Source organism: Bombina bombina, chromosome 3 (genome assembly GCF_027579735.1).
Source record: "Bombina bombina isolate aBomBom1 chromosome 3, aBomBom1.pri, whole genome shotgun sequence".
In the NCBI taxonomy this organism is placed as follows: domain Eukaryota; kingdom Metazoa; phylum Chordata; class Amphibia; order Anura; family Bombinatoridae; genus Bombina; species Bombina bombina.
In genome coordinates, this window is record NC_069501.1 from 740,776,301 (window position 1) to 740,796,238 (window position 19,938).

General features: G+C 39.6%; 1 protein-coding gene across 1 annotated transcript in view; it reads right to left on the reverse strand.

The window, feature by feature from the left end:
- EGFL6 (EGF like domain multiple 6) overlaps positions 1 to 19,938 on the reverse strand; it is a 354,943-nt gene that overhangs the window by 189,750 nt on the left and 145,255 nt on the right. Inside the window, exon 5 of the mRNA XM_053707585.1 lies at positions 853 to 972. Coding sequence (XP_053563560.1) covers positions 853 to 972 — 120 coding nt within the window. The remainder of the gene's footprint in view (positions 1 to 852; positions 973 to 19,938) is intronic.

The following is a 19,938-nucleotide window of genomic DNA, read 5'->3' on the forward strand; positions in this document are numbered from 1 at the left end:
GTTTCTGTTACAATCCTTTAGACTAAAATCAGATGTTTACTAAGTTGACCAGTTTTCCAAGACACCATTTAAAAGGGATATGAAACCCATATGTTTTCTTTCATGATTTAGAAAAAGCATGCAATTTTAAATAACTTTCCAATTTACATCTAATATCTAATTTTCTTCATTCTTTTGATATCCTTTGTTGAAAATCATATCTAAATATGCTTAGTAGCTGCTGATTGGTAGCTGCACATAGATTTCTCATGTGATTGGCTCACCCATGTGCATTGCTATTTCTTCAATAAAGGATATCTAAAGATTGAAGGCGTATCCTAGCCACTGCCTCAGCAGCCTCTGACATCACCGCACGTCACTGATGTGTATATATATATATATATATATATATATATATATATATATATATATATATACACACTTTTCCAGTCAAACACCTTGTCATCATATACCATATACCATTTAACTCTTCTCCTTTTTTTAACAATATTGAATATTGATATGAATAAATTTATCAGAAACTGTATACATAAGTGTAACACTTTATTTTATGTACTTACGTTGTGTTTGGTGCACATTTGTTTTTACCCCTGAAATTATGTTTGCGCTCTAGCGCACCAGTTTACTTTCAATATGTAATATGCACGCAAGTTAGCATGGTTGAGATATTACAAGATGCAACATTGTATTAAGAAACATTGTATAGAAAACATCAACAGTGGCTGGGAATTTAAAACGCTTGTTTCTCCCATAGTGAATAAAATATGCTAAAATAATAGTTATGAGCCAGAATTTTTTTATGAGCAATTTTATTGTGTGAACCAGCATATCATTTAAATAGTAGTAACCCACCGATGCAGTTTCTCCCGTCAGGTCCCAGCTGCAAGCCACTGGAAGGGCACAAGCACCTCACCTCCCCCTTCACTTCTTCACAGCCATATTGGCAGTTTGCCATGGCACAAGTCCTAGAGTCTGGAGATACAAAAAAGAAAGCACAAGGTTTTACTTAGGGATTTGTTCATTTGTCTTTACTTTAGTGACACAATGTAAATTAAATATTTGCATCACGAAAGATAAACTAAGCAGAGTAATATTTATACAACTGTATACATGAATATGAAATATAATAACACCATTAACTAAGTAGGTTCTCATATAACCACAGCTGAGGTTGAAAAGAAATATTGTGTGAGTCTTCTGGCAGCTCTTTTTAGAGCATGAATGTTTTTAGTATATTTTTACCATTATAATTAAAATAAAGAATTTGCATTGTTTATAAGCCCAGAGGACAGGCTAATTATTTTTTAATCTACAGATGCCTAACCCCCCCCCCCTTAAATTAACCCATATTACCTAAACTAATAAATTCTAAAGTTACAAAAAATAAAAAAAGGCTAACATTACATAAAATAAAAAACAAAATTACCAAATTTTACAAAATTAAACCTAATCCCTGTGAAAATAAAAAAGCCCCCCCAAAATAAAAACACCCTACCAGTAGCCCTTAAAAGGGCTTTTTGCAGGGCATTGCCCCAATATAATCAGCTCTTTTACAAAAAATACACAAAGTCCCCACACACCAAACCCCCCAAAATAAAAAAACTAACACTAAAAAACCTAAACTACCCATTGCCCTGAAAAGGGCATTTGTTTGGGCATTGCCCTTAAAAATGGCATTTAGCTCTTTTACTTCCCATCCCTAATCTAAATAAAACAAACCCCTCCCCAAAAAAAAACCTTAAAAAACCCTAAGTCTAACCCCCAGGTTGCTACTCACCGTTCCTGAAGTCCGACGGAGAAGATCTTCTTCAAGACGGGTCCATCATCTTCATCCACAGCGATCCTCAGAGGCTGCGATGATCCTTGGCGATGTACCTTGCATTCCTATTGGCTGACATTTTCAAATCAGCCAATAGGATGAGAGCAAGTTAAATCTTATTGGTGAACAGCCAATATGATTTTACTTGTTCTCTTCCTATTGGCTGTACACCAGCCAATAGAATGAGAGCAAGTGAATTCTTATTGGCTGGTGAACAACCAATAGGATGAGAGCTAGTGGAATCCTATTGGCTGTTCACCAACCAATAAGATTTCACTTGCTCTAATCCTATTGGCTGATGAGAGAATTTCAGCCAATAGGAATGCAAGGTACCCCAATAAATATGGGATACCTTGCATTTAATCTTCAGTGCGCGGCGGACGATCGCATGAAGATGAACCTCCGCGCCACCGTGGAGCACCGCTGCCAAGGACCATCGTCGCCAAGGATCATCGCCGCCTCCGAGGATCACCACATCTGGAAACACTGCTCCGCATCTCCGCTCTGCGCCGCCTTTGCTGTCGATGAAGATGATGGACCGGTCTGGAAGAAGATCTTCTCGGCCGGACTTCAGGAACGGTGAGTAGCAACCTGGGGGTTAGACTTAGGTTTTTTTAAGGTTTTTTTTTGGGGGGGTTGTTTTATCTAGATTAGGGATGGGCAGTAAAATAGCTAAATGCCCTTTTAAGGGCAATGCCCAAACAAATGCCCTTTTTCAGAGCAATGGGTAGTTTAGTTTTTTTTAGTGTTAGGTTTTTTATTTTGGGGGGTTTGGTGGGTAGGGGGGGTTTACTGTTAGTGGGGACTTTGTGTATTTTTTGTAAAAGAGCTGATTATCTTGAGGCAATGCCCTGCAAAAAGCCCTTTTAAGGGCTACTGATAGTTTATTCTTAGAGTAGGGGGTGTTTTTATTTTGGGGAGCTTTTTTATTTTCATAGGGATTAGGTTTAATTTTGTAAAATTTGGTAATTTTGTTTTTTATTTTATGTAATGTTAGCCTTTTTGTATTTTTTTGTAATTTTAGAATTTATTAGTTTAGGTAATTTGGGTTAATTTAAGGGGGTGTTAGGTTAGGGGGTGTTGGGGGCTTAGTTATTTAAATAGTTATTTGCGTTGTGGGTTTTGGCGGTTTAAGGGGTTAATAAGTTAATTAGGTTTATTGCGATGTGGGAGTTTTGCGGTTTAGGGGTTAGTAGGGAAAATAGGTTTATTGCGATGTAGGGGTTTTCCGGTTTAGGAGTTAATAGGGTAAATAGGTTTATTGCGATGTGGGGGTTTTGCGGTTTAGGGGTTAATAGGGTAATTAGGTTTATTGCGATGTGGGTGGTTGACGGTTAAGGGATTAAGGGGTCAATAACTTTATTATTTTGTGATGTGGGGGTTTGCGGTGTGAGTGTTAATACTTTGGGTGGGAGGTTAATTTTTTTTTGTTATATTTCGTGCGGGCGTGTGTTTTTTTTTTTAATACTTGATGCGGGCGGTTATTTATTTTTTTAATACTTGATACGGGTGGTTAGTTTTTTTTTTTAATACTTGATGCGGGCGGTTAGTTTTTGCTTTTGTAATGCTCTGTTTGCCTTTGCTGCATCCACTGGGATGCAGCTTACGCTTACGCTGCATCCCAGTGGATACCTGGATGCAGCTTAGCTGCATCCAGGTGAATTCTTTTGTCCTCGTGCTGCCAACATTCCAATGAGGATGCGTTCGCAACTACCGACGGTGACGGACATTACAAACGCAATTATAGTATAGATATTCTGATTGGTACTTTTCAAGAACTAGCTCTCTTTGCCAACTCTTTGCAGACCATGGGATGTAACCCTAAACATTCAAGCAAACTCTACAGCAACAGTTAACTTTAATATGAGTTTAATAAGAATCACTTTCATTGATGCCACGTGTATTCTATTTACCTACAGGCAGGAGTTCTTCAAATGTGATTGATTAATTGTGAACACAGCTAGCGCCCCCATTATGAAAGTGTGTGCAAATGATGTAATCATGGTGTTGTATTGTTCCTAATAATTAACTATCTGTTTTTTTCTCTGGATTTTTGTTTGGCGGTAGCATCATGCTTTGGGGCTGCTTCTCATTGAAAACCTATGGAATAACCTAAAGAAAGCTGTACACAGGAATTGCTGCTGTAATACATTTTGTTATATATATATATATATATATATATATATATATATATATATATATATATATATATATTATTGAAAATGTTTTTAATCCTTAACTTATCTTTTTTTTTTTTTAATCCTGGATTTTTGTTTGCTGGAAGATCACATAACAGATGGGAAAAAACATGACTTTAACATTGTTGTTATTTCTGTCTTTACATTTCCAAAACCTACAATTTTATAAGGGTGTGTAGACTTTTTATATCCACTGTGCCTTCACCTGTGATCGACTCAGCTGCAATAGGCAAGTAAATATATTAAAAACTATTTAATACATTTAATTTACTTCTATGTCAGACTTGTGTTTAGTTGATATTTTTTTTTTCTTCATGGATATAAACAAATGTATATAATTATGAATTATTTTTTACTTAGCTATACCGTATATTTTAAAAAATAATGTAATATTCTGATTTATAGGTACCTAGGAAAAGTCTAGTAAAAACTAAACTTTCATGATTCAGATAAAGCATGCAATTTTAAGCAACTTTCTAATTTTCTCCTATTACCAAAAACAGTGTCTTATTAAAGACGTCCCTGACCAGTATAGGATAAGCAAATAAAAGGACTTAATTTTATTCATTCACATTATTCCCACCGACTGAAAGAATCAGTGTAAAAATATTACCTAATGTACATTCCATGCAAAGTATCTACAAACCAGTTATTCACTGTTTCCACAATACAGCCAACATGTTATACATCTGTTTTTTATAGTTTTGCTTCTTCGTTTTAATCATTAGCAGATACAGTTAGTTTGATAATTACCAGCTGACGTTGTAAAACTTTTTTTTAAATCCAATTATAATAATTTTCTAGAGGTTTATTTTCAAAGATTACAGATGTTTTTCTCTAGATGATATAATCTATTTTATCTAATAATATGCAACACAGGGGATAATGAAAAATATTTTCTAACTAATTATGAAGCTTTATTTTTGTTTTGTGAAGCACATGTTCACATATTTAATTTCATTTAGATTATTTTATTAAAAATAAATAAATAGTGTATCTATGTTTATATACGTTCAAGCCATCTCACAGAACACACAGGGGCCTATTTATCAAATGTCTGTCCGACATGATCCGATCAGCGGATCATGTACGACAGACATCGCTGAATGCGGACAGCATTACGCTCTCCGCATTCAGCATTGCAACAGCATCTCTTGTGAACTGCTGGTGCAACGCCGCCCCTTGCAGATTCTGTCAATCAACCCGATCATATTCGATCAGGTTGATTTCTGGAGATCGCTGTCCGCATCCTCAGAGCAGAAGGACAGGTTATGGAGCAAATGTAAAAAGAAATAAGAGGAGCACAGGCAAGGGTAGATTGCAAGTAAAAATACATTTATTACAAGTCGCGCAGAGGCGCAAAATGAGTGAAATAAACACGTTTGTACATCAAAAAACAAACATGAACAAACACAGTGTGAGGGGGGAAAATAACCACCCCGGGGTTAGAAACTGTACAACAGTCTATCTTACAAGCTGTAGACAAGCAGGTAGACGCGTTTCAGCAAATAGCCTTACTCATTACCTGTTTAAAACATTTGTGAGGTGCTCTATAAAAACTAACAGCCTGTCTTCCCATAGGTTTGCAGGGACACACCCCCTTCAAAGGCAACCAATGGGTAGATATTAGATGAACAGCAGTTCCTGTATACAATGCTGGTTTTCAAGGAAAGCACTATAACATATAATCAATGCATATTTATAGAAAATACATACATGCACCTTAGCAGTTAAACAAAAAGCAAAATAAATAATAAGTATATTCTAAAGGAATGAATAGAAATATGGTATCAATCCATGATCAGCAAGTAATCGTGCCACCCAGATTAGTCGTCAGTATCCCACGCTCACTGAAAAACAATATAATATAACATTCCATCAGTTAGTATGCAACGTGAGGTTTAGACCTTAGACTAACGCTATATTGTTACAAAGGGGGGATAAAAACAGCATGGAGAGAAATACAGCATGGGAAGAAATAAATTAACTGTAATGGTTAATCAGGTGGATAGAGAGCACTGAGAGCATTATAACACTAATATGTGGGTGTATGTGCTAGTTACAGCAGCGAGTATCGTGGGGTGATTAAATGAACCCATAAACAATGATGTACACTATACTATAGGGGCCATATCTCAGACAAGCCGTTGCTGCAAAAGCTAAAGGTTTAGCAGTGGTGGTATATAGTGGATATGGACAGATAGTAAAAAACAGGAGTATACATGTGTATATATAGTTACAAAGCCAAGCCGATAGCTCCCCTAGACTAAACTGTCTTAGACTAAACTGTCATACTATGCTCAATGTGAGTTTAACGTTACCAGAATATGGGACACACCTGTGTGGCCCGTTCAGTACAGCATAGTCATATAAAACGGTGATACAATATAATATATCATGTTGAGGGAGACATTGGTAATTCACTCAATCTCGGGATAAGGCAAATACTAGGACCCCAAGACCGGGGCAAAGGGAGGTCAAATATGTAAACCAAAGACCCCTACAGAAAAGGGGTAAATGATGTGGGCTCACCAAAAATTAATAAGGTCGTACTCAGAGTTGAGCCCTTCTGGAACCCTCGTCCTCAATTTAAAGATCCAGAAGGCTTCCCTTTCCCCCAGTCTACGGGTCCTATCCAGTCCTCCCCTGAGTGGAGGAATTTTTTCTAGAATGGTCCAGGTGAGGGATGTGATATTCTTGGAATGTGTGCCTGAGAAGTGTTGTACTAGTGGTGTGGTAAGTACACCTGCCCTTATGTCAGCAAGATGTTCCTTAATGCGGGTTCTGGCCTCCCTAGTGGTGAGACCTACATATTGGAGGGAACAATCTCTGCAATTTATGACATACACAACATATGTAGATCTACAATTAAGGCAGGAATCTATCCTAAATGTTTGGCCTGTCGTCAGTGAGCTGAATTGATCTCCTGTGGCCACCCTTTCGCATGCCACACATGTACGGTGGTGGCAGCAAAAGGTGCCCTTACAGCTCAGCCATGAGGAAGCTGGAGGTCCTGTTTTTCTGAGCTTGCTACTATGTTGCCAATTGTTCTGTTCTTTTTGTAGGAGTATCTTAAACCTTTTTCTACTACTTCCTTCAGTTTGTCATCTGCAGATAGAATACTGAAATTCCTTTCTACTATCTGACAGATGTCCCTGTATTGTCTCGAATACTCTGTCAAAAAGATGACTTTATCATCTTTAGTGACCAGGGTATTGGATTTACCTTCCTTCATTTTGGAAGGTTCAAGGAGTCTTTCCCTGGGTATACCCTTAACTATATTTCTGGCTTTGGATATGACAGTGCTCTTGTAGCCCCTTTCCTTCAATCTCCTTGTCAATTCATCCGCTTGTTTATCATAAACCCCTGCATCACTACAGTTCCTTTTAAGGAGGATGAACTGTCCTTTAGCTACCCCCTTAAACACTCCTTGTGGATGGCAGCTCTCCGCATGCAACAAGAGTTGCCTGAAATGGGTTTACGATAGGTCTCTGAGACAATATGTTGGCCCTGGATACCTTTGAGAGTCACATCAAGAAAATGTATGGTGTTGCACTGTATTTCATTTGTGAAGTGTATACCCAGGGAATCATCATCCAGACTCCTGATGAATGACTGTAAATCAGAGTCGCTACCCCCCCCATATAAATAGGAGGTCGTCTATGAAGCGACCATACCAGATAACACCAGATTTTAGAGGATTTCTTTCACCATAGACGTGGGACAGCTCCCACCAACCCATAAATAGGTTGGCATAGGAGGGGGCGAATTTGGCCCCCATAGCCGTCCCACGTCTCTGGAGAAAGAAATCCCCCTCAAATTCAAAGTAGTTGTGGCTAAGAAGGAAGTTTGTTACTTCTACCACATAGTCCACAAATCCAGAGTCCAATCCATACTGTCTTTCCAGGAAGAAGCGGATTGCCTGTAATCCTTTTTCGTGTGGAATGGAAGTATACAATGACTTGACGTCAGCCGTAAGCCACACATAATTCTGCTTCCATACCACACATGAAAGGAGATTGAGTACATGTTTAGTGTCCGAAAAGAAACTCCACAAAGAGCTCACCAGTGGCTGTAATACCTGATCAAGCCACTCTGACAGGTGCTCCAACAGAGTCCCTATACCGCTGACAACTGGCCTTCCCTGCACATTGTCAACGGACTTGTGGACCTTGGGCAGGTGGTTAAACGTGGGAATAGCCGGGTTAGACACATTTAGGTAATCACGTGTGTTGGCATCTATGTACCCTAATTCCACTCCATCATCTACAAGGGAGGCCAACTGCCGCTGGTACACCCTCGTCAGGTCACCCGGCAGAGCAGCATAATCATCAGTGTTTCTCAGTTGTCTATACGCTTCCTCTCGGAAGCTATTCACATTGAGTACCACTATGGTACCACCTTTATCGGCGGCCCTCACCACTATTCCATAATTTTTAGCCAGGCTGTCAAGAGCCCTCTTTTGATGAATAGAAATGTTATGTTGCTGCCCTCTCTCTGACTTATAGTACAATCTAGTGAGGTCCTACTCTACCCTCTGCTGGAATTTCTCTATTTCCTGCCCTCTATTTTGTATAGGGTAAAAAGAGGATTTACACTTAAAAGATGGTACCTGTACGGCCCCTCCTTCAACCATATTACCCTCTTCCTCTAATGTTTCCTGAGCCCTGATGTCACAGAGTTCCTGAAAATCTAATCGTGCACCACCCCATGACCCCTTTTAAACAGGAATGGAAATATGGCTCTCATAATCTCCCCCCTGTTGGGAATGGTAGAACTTTCTTAAAGTCAATTTTCGAATCAACTTGTTGACATCAAGTAAAGTCCTGAACAGATTAAAGTCTGCGGTGGGTGTGAAGGATAGTCCCAAACTTAATACCTCCAGCTCGTGTTTGTTCAGTACTGTGTCTGAAAGATTCAAAACATTCTGTAGTTTCCTCTTCTCTGACCCCTTCTCTGGGGGTATCTCCTCTGGTCTTGGTACTGAGCACTTGGCTCCAGATTTTCTCTTCCCCCCCCCCTTCTGGTGTTTTTTGGGGGACCTGAAAAACCTGCTCCAGCTGGGCACTTTCCGACTCTCTGGTGTCCTTCTGGCTCATTTCTGCACATGTTGAATCCTCCCTGTAATGTGAATATGATTGCGCAGCTTGTGTTTTCAGTATAGGAGGTGGTAGGGATGTCGAGCTGTCTTTAGGTCTTGTTATTTGTTCCCTAGGTGGTAATTCTTCCCCACCTGATCCAGAGCCCTCTTCGCACGACTCGCCCTCACTTTCATAAAAGTTGACTCTCCTTCCTCTGCTGCGCCTCTGTTTATTCTTCCCACGCTGTTGGCTGGGAAAAAAAATATTTTTATTCTGTTCCTTCTTTAGAGAATATCTATCCCTCTTGTTCCAGACATAGACACGATTGAGATCATAGTCTGACTAATCCCGTAGATACTTGCTATGTTTAATTTCTAGCAGGAGGGTCTTGGCTTCTGCTATTATTTGTTGCAATGTGTTATCAAATTTTAGATAGTTTGGCTCTTTGCTACTGTTATTCAGTTCCCTCTGTACTTCCTTAATTTTTGTTGCTAGCTCCTCTAGGGATTTTTGTTTAAACTCACAGATCAGTTGCATCAATTTCAATGAGCAGGTAGTTAGATGGCCATTCCATAAATCTATGAATACCTTGTTATCTGTGACAAACGTAGGAAATTTATTGAGCCTCAGCCCTCTAGGTACAATGCCCAATTCCTGATATCTGGTCAGAGTTTTTATATCCCAACTGAGCTTATTTTCTTTCAACAGTAGAAATTCCAACTCTTCAAACAGAGCAACCAAACTATAGTAGGATTTATCTGTGGAAAACACCTTGTTATAATCCACAGGAATAGTTTCTCTCTCCTGTGCAGTCCTTAATGAAAACAGCAATACTGGAGCTGCATCAGTACTAACCCCTTCACTCATACCTGACTGCAATAAGCACACAAAGAAAAAAGATTTATATATGTATATACAAAATTGACAAGGACTTCACTTACTCTCCCAAGAGTCTGGCCTGGACCCTTCGTTTAACGTATCAAATGTAATAAAAAATTAGGAAAGGTTTGTTGGAAGAGTAACCCCTAATACGGTAAACTCCACAGGGCTGCTGAGACACACTCTTGAACTCAACTCTCATACAGCTCGTGTGCACTCCGTATTGGCTACGTTATAATAGCCCAGAGGATCAATGCCCCATAAGGTTTCCTACCCTGACAGGACAAATACTGCTACAGTCCCACTGCTTCTTATAGGTAAAGTCCCAAGAGGTGAAAAAGCAAGCAATATCAAGCTGTAAAATATTCGGATCATGGAAGCATGTACCTTCTGTTTGCCACGGGACCATTAGGACATTCACTTGGAGCAGTCTGTAGAGTGCCGCTCTCCTCCGTGTATCCAATGCCTCTGGCTACAAGAGCACTGTCATATCCAAAGCCAGAAATATAGTTAAGGGTATACCCAGGGAAAGACTCCTTGAACCTTCCAAAATAAAGGAAGGTAAATCCAATACCCTGGGCACTAAAGATGATAAAGTCATCTTTTTGACAGAGTATTCGAGACAATACAGGGACATCTGTCAGATAGTAGAAAGGAATTTCAGTATGCTATCTGCAGATGACAAACTGAAGGAAGTAGTAGAAAAAGGTTTAAGATACTCCTACAAAAAGAACAGAACAATTGGCAACATATTAGCACCGACAAAGCTCAGAAAGACAGGACCTCCAGGTTCCTCATGGCTGAGCTGTAAGGGCACCTTTCACTGCCACCACCGTACGTGTGTGGCATGCGAAAGGGTGGCCACAGGAGATCAATTCAGCTCACTGACGACAGGCCAGTGAGCTGAATTCCTGCCTTAATTGTAGATCTACATATGTTGTGTATGTCATAAATTGCAGAGATTGTTCCCTCCAATATGTAGGTCTCACCACTAGGGAGGCCAGAACCCGCATTAAGGAACATCTTGCTGACATAAGGGCAGGTGTACTTACCCCACCACTAGTACAACACTTCTCAGGCACACATTCCAAGAATATCACATCCCTCACCTGGACCATTCTAGAAAAAATTCCTCCACTCAGGGGAGGACTGGATAGGACCCGTAGACTGGGGGAAAGGGAAGCCTTCTGGATCTTTAAATTGAGGACGAGGGTTCCAGAAGGGCTCAACTCTGAGTACGACATTATTAATTTTTGGTGAGCCCACATCATTTACCCCTTTTCTGTAGGGGTCTTTGGTTTACATATTTGACCTCCCTTTGCCCCGGTCTTGGGGTCCTAGTATTTGCCTTATCCCGAGATTGAGTGAATTACCAATGTCTCCCTCAACATGATATATTATATTGCATCACCGTTTTATATGACTAGGCAGTACTGAACGGGCCACACAGGTGTGTCCCATATTCTGGTAACGTTAAACTCAGATTGAGCATAGCATGACAGTTTAATCTAAGACAGTTTAGTCTAGGGGAGCTATCGGCTTGGCTTTGTAACTATATATACACATGTATACTCCTGTTTTTTACTATCTGTCCATATCCACTATATACCACCACTGCTAAACCTTTAGCTTTTGCAGCAACGGCTTGTCTGAGATATGGCCCCTATAGTGTACATCATTGTTTATGGGTTCATTTAATCACCCCACGATAATCGCTGCTGTAACTAGCACATACACCCACATATTAGTGTTATAATGCTCTCAGTGCTCTCTATCCACCTGATTAACCATTACAGTTAATGTATTTCTTCCCATGCTGTATTTCTCTCCATGCTGTTTGTATCCCCCCTTTGTAACAATATAGCGTTAGTCTAAGGTCTAAACCTCACGTTGCATACTAACTGATGGAATGTTATATTATATTGTGTTTCAGTGAGCGTGGGATACTGACGACTAATCTGGGTGGCACGATTACTGCTGATCATGGATTGATGCCATATTTCTATTCATTCCTTTAGAATATACTTATTATTTATTTTGCTTTTTGTTTAACTGCTAAGGTGCATGTATGTATTTTCTATAAATATGCATTGATTATATGTTATAGTGCTTTCCTTGAAAACCAGCATTGTATACAGGAACTGCTGTACATCTAATATCTACCCATTGGTTGCCTTTGAAGGGGGTGTGTCCCTGCAAACCTATGGGAAGACAGGCTGTTAGTTTTTATAGAGCACCTCACAAATGTTTTAAACAGGTAATGAGTAAGGCTATTTGCTGAAACGCGTCTACCTGATTGTCTACAGCTTGTAAGATAGACTTTTGTACAGTTTCTAACCCCGGGGTGGTTATTTTCCCCCCTCACACTGTGTTTGTTCATGTTTGTTTTTTGATATACAAACGTGTTTTTTTCACTCATTTTGCGCCTCTGCGCGACTTGTAATAAATGTATTTTTACTTGCAATCTACCCTTGCCTGTGCTCCTCTTATTTCTTTTTACATTTGCTATTAGTGGCCCTCTTTTTGAGTGAGCACAGGAGCAGGGTGTTTACAAGTTCCCTACCACTTAGCACGTACACCGTCTGGGACGCCAACAGGAGGAGGAGCTACTTACCACACCGATAGTGGAGGTCATTCGGGGATTGCACGTAACCGTTGGTACGGACAGAGGCATTGGATACACGGAGGAGAGCGGCACTCTACAGACTGCTTCAAGTGAATGTCCTAACAGTCCCGTGGCAAACAGAAGGTACGTGCTTCCATGATCCGAATATTTTACAGCTTGATATTGCTTGCTTTTTCACCTCTTGGGACTTTACCTATAAGAAGCGGTGGGACCGTAGCAGTATTTGTCCTGTCAGGGTAGGAAACCTTATGGGGCATTGATCCTCTGGGCTATTATAACGTAGCTAAAACGGAGTGCACACGAGCTGTATGAGAGTTGAGTTCAAGAGTGTGTCTCAGCAGCCCTGTGGAGTTTACCGTATTAGGGGTTACTCTTCCAACAAACCTTTCCTAATTTTTTATTACATTTGATAGGTTATGGAGCAGCGGTCTTTAGACCTGAAGGCTTGCAAGAAACATGGGGCTTTAAGCTCCATACAGAGCTTGATAAATAGGCCCCACAGACTCAATAACACAGTGTCATGTGTGTGCTCTACTATTCTATGGGGTGCGCGGTTCAGCTTTAATTGGTTCACAGTACAGATTTTCTTTTGTTTTATGGCTTGGGCATAAAACATGTACAGGAGGGAGGTACATAAGTGCAGTTTTCCAAGGTGCTATTGGTAAATTATTGGTCTACTGTACAGCAATGCTGTAAATGCTCTAAAGTTTTAAATTGTATTGTTCCTTTAAATATTAAAATTGGTGCAAAACATTTTAGCTAATGACACTGACAATTTTCAGCTCTAGGTATGCACTACTATCTCTATACTTAGTGGGATTTTCTTACCCTACAATATTTTAGTTGGTTAACTTTAACCTCTGCATTGCCAGAAAATATATTTATAACAGGGCAAGGTAAAAATAATACAACTTCCGCTATAGAAGGAGTTTAGCCACTCAGGTCACAGATAGCTTTATTTTCAGCCTCAGGGATATTCCCCAACTATTCCTTCCAGTTCTACTGTTTAACTTAAGTGGTTTTAACTTAGTATGTGTGTCGGTTTGGTAGAATTAAGATATATTAAAGTTTAAATGAATGTAGTATGAATGACAACACTAACACATTGATGTAATCAGGGTAAAAGCCATTTTGTCTGTGAGGTGCAACCTCCTTTTCTTTTGCATCTCACACTATTGGTATGAGTATTATTTGTCTGTACCCTCTATGGATGCTGAGCTATAGATAATAATATTAATCAGCTATTTTTATCAGCACCTATAGTAATTTACTCCAATGTTAGTGTCATCCCCTAACCTTTCCACATAATATTCTGGCAGCCTAGGTGCTGATCATCAACTTACATGCACAACCACCAGCCAATCTAGCATGGGATGAAAGTCAATTTGTAATGTGTCAATTTAATCTGTTATGTAGAGAAACAAGTCAATAAATCAGAAATGGGGTGAACAAAGTAATGTTACTGCCATAGAGCAAATAAAATATATAATTACTAAATATGTGACTAATTAAAGCAATGCAATTGTAAAAGAATAACACTGAATATGTTTCCTATTAGAAAGATGTATTGTCACGTTTCAGAGAATGTAATATAGATTTTTGAACTAATCAAAGTAACCACCTTTTGCAGATATAACAGCTGAACACTGTGAGTAAATTCCTATTGATCTTCCCAATACTGATACAGAAGTTCCCACAAATGTGTTGCACTTGTATAGCTTTGTTTTCACCCTTCTGTTAGTTCATCCCAAACCAGCTTTCTGGAGACAGTGCCAGCCATTCCATGATTTTGAAGCCTACCATCTTGTTTCTTTCTTCTACCGTATTTCTGACCTATACTGAAGGTATTTTCTGGGTCATTATCTTGCTGCATTGAACCCCTGACAACTAGGCACATACCAGAGGGCATTCTGACTCAGAAAAGGAACTGAAAAAAGGATACATTAAAAAAAAATCACTCTTTGGTCCTTGTTGTGTTTAAAACATACCTTTTCTTAATATTTTTAAAAATAAATAATGATTTTTTTTTTAAAACACTAAGGGCCAGATTAAGTGGAGCACTAATTGATGCTGCTGCTCAAGCGTTAATTGCGCTAGACAAACTTTTTGCGCTTGTCAGGTTGCAGTCTTATTACGAGTTGAAAGTAAACTATTTTCGTTCGAGTACTAACCCAAAATGTGCAAATTGACAAAGTTAGAATATCGTGTGTGCGTTCACGTATTCCCCCATAAGAATCAATGGAGAAAAAAAGTGGGGAAAAAACCCACTCTCGCACAAACCCGATCTCATATGTTCTTCACATAACATATTTATATATGACGTTATGGTGTTTTTTGGTGCAATATATATTTATACCTATATTTATATATATATATATATATATATATATATATTTATATATATATATATATATATATATATATATATATATATATATATATATCCTCTGTGTGTGTCTGCACTCCCAATGCTGTGTAGTCATCAACCAGGGTGCAAAGTCAAACAAGTATACAGTCTATATCCAATAAAGGACTGCACTCACTGGATTTAGTTTCAGAAACCTTCAAATCTTTATTGTGGTAACATTTCGGGGTTCGCAGACCCCTTCCTCAGACCAGACAACAGTGCAAGTGAACAAAGTGTGCAATATATAGCACTAGCCCCACCCATCACAAACATCAAAATTGCGCCAAAAATCCATCACCATGGTAACACACAAACAAACAAGGCCCCATGACCATACCACCAGAAAACACAATCAAAATACAAAATAAAACAAACTGCATATGCAAGTATTTTGCATAACCTCATAGTTGAACACTAATATATACAATCATCAGTAGTAGTAGATATTCAGTAGTTACAATAGAATCACTGTAATTAGTTACTGATCCAGTTTAAGTAGCTTAAAGTATATTTAGACAAGCAATGATGGAAAACACACTAATCAAATAATCAAATAATCAAAGTAAACATCATGCAAGAAGAGGAATCTATCTATCAGTTACACTGTTTAAAAACATATCCACCTCCCTGTATCCAGTTACAGGACTCAATCTTAAGGAAATATACACATAAGCCATATCATATAAACATTGCAACATAGATTAGGCATTTAAACTTCTAGCATTTGAACTAGATGAAAAATAAACAAATAATAAAAGTCAATCAGATATATATAGATATATATGAGGTCTGTTACTGCTAATTCAATGTCCCCCATATTTATCCCAAGGCTTGCTATGACCAATCCTATGTAAAAGTATGTGAGCTATAAGTACTAATCTGACATTCTGGCAGATACAAATATACACAAATACAAAATTGTCAAGCCCCCTGGGCGCGCAGAGCAATGTGTTGTGTCCCATGCGAGTTGAATATAACAAAAAGGCCCGTAGTTCCCAGTGTCAGGGTTCTATGCAGGATGTCTTAGCCGGTGTATTATACCCTAGTGTTGGGAGCTAAGATAGATGTAAACATGGGTGCGTGTATTTACCTATGTAGCAAGTCTGTGTACCGAGTCTGTAGTGCATCAGTGAAACAGGCGCGGCTCAACCCGGTATAGCGTAAGTGAGCTTGGAGCACGACCGCATGGCTAATTAGCATAGCCTGTCAGTCAGTCAATGGGCGTAGCTAGGTCACGGAGTGACAGCGGAGCCTGTGATTAGAGTTATGCCGGGCTGCTACTATACCTATCTCAACTGAGCTTCTTTGTGAGCCCCAAGAAAATCAAAGCTAGTATATCAGGCTTATATTAAATGGTCACATAGGTCTTAAATATGGTCTATTGTGAATAAGTATGTATAATCATATGTGTGCCTAAACATCAGAGCATTTGGTGGGAGCTATCAAAAACCGCTGTGTGCGTGATAATGGGAGGCAGGCAGATTCAGGATAAGACGAACCTAGAGCAACACGGATTTACTGCTTAAAACGTGAATCATTAGAAATTAAAAGATAAAAAATATAAAAATATATAAAAAATTAAAAATAACCAAATTAATATTAAACCGTTAGTGAATAAATTAAATTAAATCAATAGCCAGCCTGCATCACAGGCCAAGTAGAGAAAAAAAGGGGGGTAGTTGGGTACTGCCATCATGGGTCTTACATGCTCATAAGAGCCACTAGGGTGTAATTTATATGAATGTTAGATCATGCACCACAGATATTATTACGGGGTAATTCTATTTAGAATAGGCACCATAGTAACAGTTTGACGAATGGTATACCATAGTTCAATGGTCTAATACCCCTACAGGTCCTCCCAAATGTAACATGTATAAAACATACTTGTGCCCGAGAAGGTCACTCGTACAGTAGGATCTCAATACAGATATCATTGACCCCCTGTATACATATGGCAATCAAGTTGAGTTAGAGAGACACAATCAAAAGAGGGCACGCTACAGGTAGACATTTCAGTTGAGCCAAAATTTGCAGAGAGTAGCAAAAGACAGAAAATATCAAAAAATCAAAAAATATATATCAAGGCAATATCAAGATGCTAAATGCACAGCGCCTGCGGGTCACCATATCAAAAATGTATAGTACAAGTGCACCCTAACCAGCATATATAATACACTAAGTGCTGTCAATACGAATACATTGTTGTGCACAAGGACATATACAACTATGGTGAGTCAAGGCATCAGAGGAAACAGTGCCAATCATTCGACATGTTTAATCCTCTGGGGTAGATGGTATCTAGTCTATGGATCCATCTAGCCTCCATCTGCAAGAGTGTCCTGCCCCGGTCACCCCCACGCCTGAGGGGGGGGACGTGGTCAATTAAAATGAAGCGTAAATCTGTTACCTTGTGGCCTGCTTGCAAGAAATGTCTTGCCACCGGTTGATCCGAGGTCCCTTTGTCGATAGCAGTTCTTATCGCCGAGCGATGGTTTGCCATTCTTAAGCGTGCGTTGTCTGTTGTTTTGCCAACATAAAAACGTCCACAGCAACAGCTCAGTAGGTATACGACATGGCTTGTCGTACAGGTGATGAAGTGCTTTATAGTGAATTTCTGGGTAGTATGGGGGTGTCTGAATACTTTGCATGGGATCATACCGCTGCAAGTTGTGCAGCCCTTGCATCTGTAACAACCCATTTTGTTAGTTCTAAGCCATTTCTTGGTGTAACTATGTTGAGAATCTGTTTGCATAAGTATGTCCCTTAGACTTCTACCCCGTCTATAGCCCATGATTGGTGGATCCCTATGCCCAAAGGGTAGTGTCCGGTCTGTGCCCAGAATCTCCCACCTGTTACGAATTGAATCTGCCAATGGTTTCTTTCCTCTGTCAAAGGTGGTTGTAAAGACCATCCTTGGGGTCTCTTTCCTAGTGATTGCTGGAGTGTCTTGTGCCATGTTTGTTTCAATTTCCTCTCTCACCTTCTTAATCAGGTTATCCTTATATCCCCTTTGTTGAAATTTCTCAGCCATCTGGTCCAGTTGGAGATCTCTATTTGTGGTCTCCGTGTTGTTTCGTACAACCCGTATCAGCTGTGATTTAATTATTGCCTTCCGGGTATGTGGGGGGTGATTGCTTGTGGCTTCTAGCAATGAGTTTCGGTCAGTAGGTTTAGAGAAAAGGGTTGTGAAAAGTCTATCATGTTTCTTATAAATCCGTAAATCAAGGAAATCTATCTTCTCTGGATCATATTTCAACTCAAATTTGATTGGGTTTGGTAGTGCATTGAGTTCGGTTACCCATTCAGTGAGGAGTCCCACTGGTCCATGCCACACAAAGAAGACATCATCAATGTACCTTCTATAGTGTCTTATCATTCCATGATTGAACACATCCATGACGTCTCTTTCAAATTGCTGCATGTAAAGGTTTGCATACGACGGTGCCATATTAGATCCCATGGCTGTCCCTGTCAGTTGCTGGTAGAAAGTATCTTCAAAGCGAAAATAGTTCAATTTTAGACATTTCTCAAGAAGATTTAGGATAAAGGTTGTGGGTGGTCCTATGTATGGGTACTGGTCCAATGCTGCTGCAATTGCATTTATACCCCCGGCATGAGGGATCACCGTGTACAAACTTCTCACATCCATAGTTACCAGGATATCATCCTGGGTGATACCCTCCACAGTGTTAAGTATCTTAATAAGTTCACCTGAGTCTTTGATGTAGGAGTCCATGGATCTAACGATAGGTTGTAGAACTACATCAACATATTGAGCCAATGGTTGTAGCAGAGAGCCCCTTGCGGAGGAAGTCAAATTCATCCTGATCAATCCACTTAAGTTGTAATGCTTCTGTCAGTGTTGTATCAATCTCCATTTTGAATTCTTCAGTGGGGTTCCAGGTGAGTTTTTTGTATGTCACTCCATCATTGAGTTGCCTCAGTATTTCTGTCCGGTACTGCGTATAATTCATAATGACAATGGCCCCACCCTTGTCAGCCGGGCGTATGACAGGTACCATCTACTTCTAACTCACATTTTATAGGGGTCACAACCAGATCAGCCAACACAAGAGGCCGAGGCCGAGGCCGCACCCGAGGAGGGGGAACTACTGTGGCAAGAAGACCACCCCTACCACCCAGGTAGAGAAACTGGATATTGTCATTAACATCAGTGAAAGGACATTGACGGCTGATGAAAATAGCCTTCTCAACAAAGGCCTTACCTTCATCCCCACATTTAAACACAATGACTTTGATACGTACCTTGATATACAAAAATTCCAGAGGAATCTAAAACTTAAAGAACATTTCAAAGATCTAAATGCGGACACAGAGCGCAAGAGATTTAGAGCCAAAAGTAAATTTGAACCTAACACCTGTGGAACTAGTATCAAAACTTTTACTAGGCTAATTTCCAAGGATTCTGGACAATGTAACAATGAATTTCATCGTCCAAACTTAACCAAGACAGAGAGATTGGCAATAAAGACACTCTCCTCTGACCCTGATATTGTCATACGCCCGGCTGACAAGGGTGGGGCCATTGTCATTATGAATTATACGCAGTACCGGACAGAAATACTGAGGCAACTCAATGATGGAGTGACATACAAAAAACTCACCTGGAACCCCACTGAAGAATTCAAAATGGAGATTGATACAACACTGACAGAAGCATTACAACTTAAGTGGATTGATCAGGATGAATTTGACTTCCTCTGCACTATACATCCCATCCATCCGATACTTTATACCCTGCCAAAAATACACAAGGACCAAATAAACCCACCTGGAAGACCGATAGTCTCCGCAAGGGGCTCTCTGCTACAACCATTGGCTCAATATGTTGATGTAGTTCTACAACCTATCGTTAGATCCATGGACTCCTACATCAAAGACTCAGGTGAACTTATTAAGATACT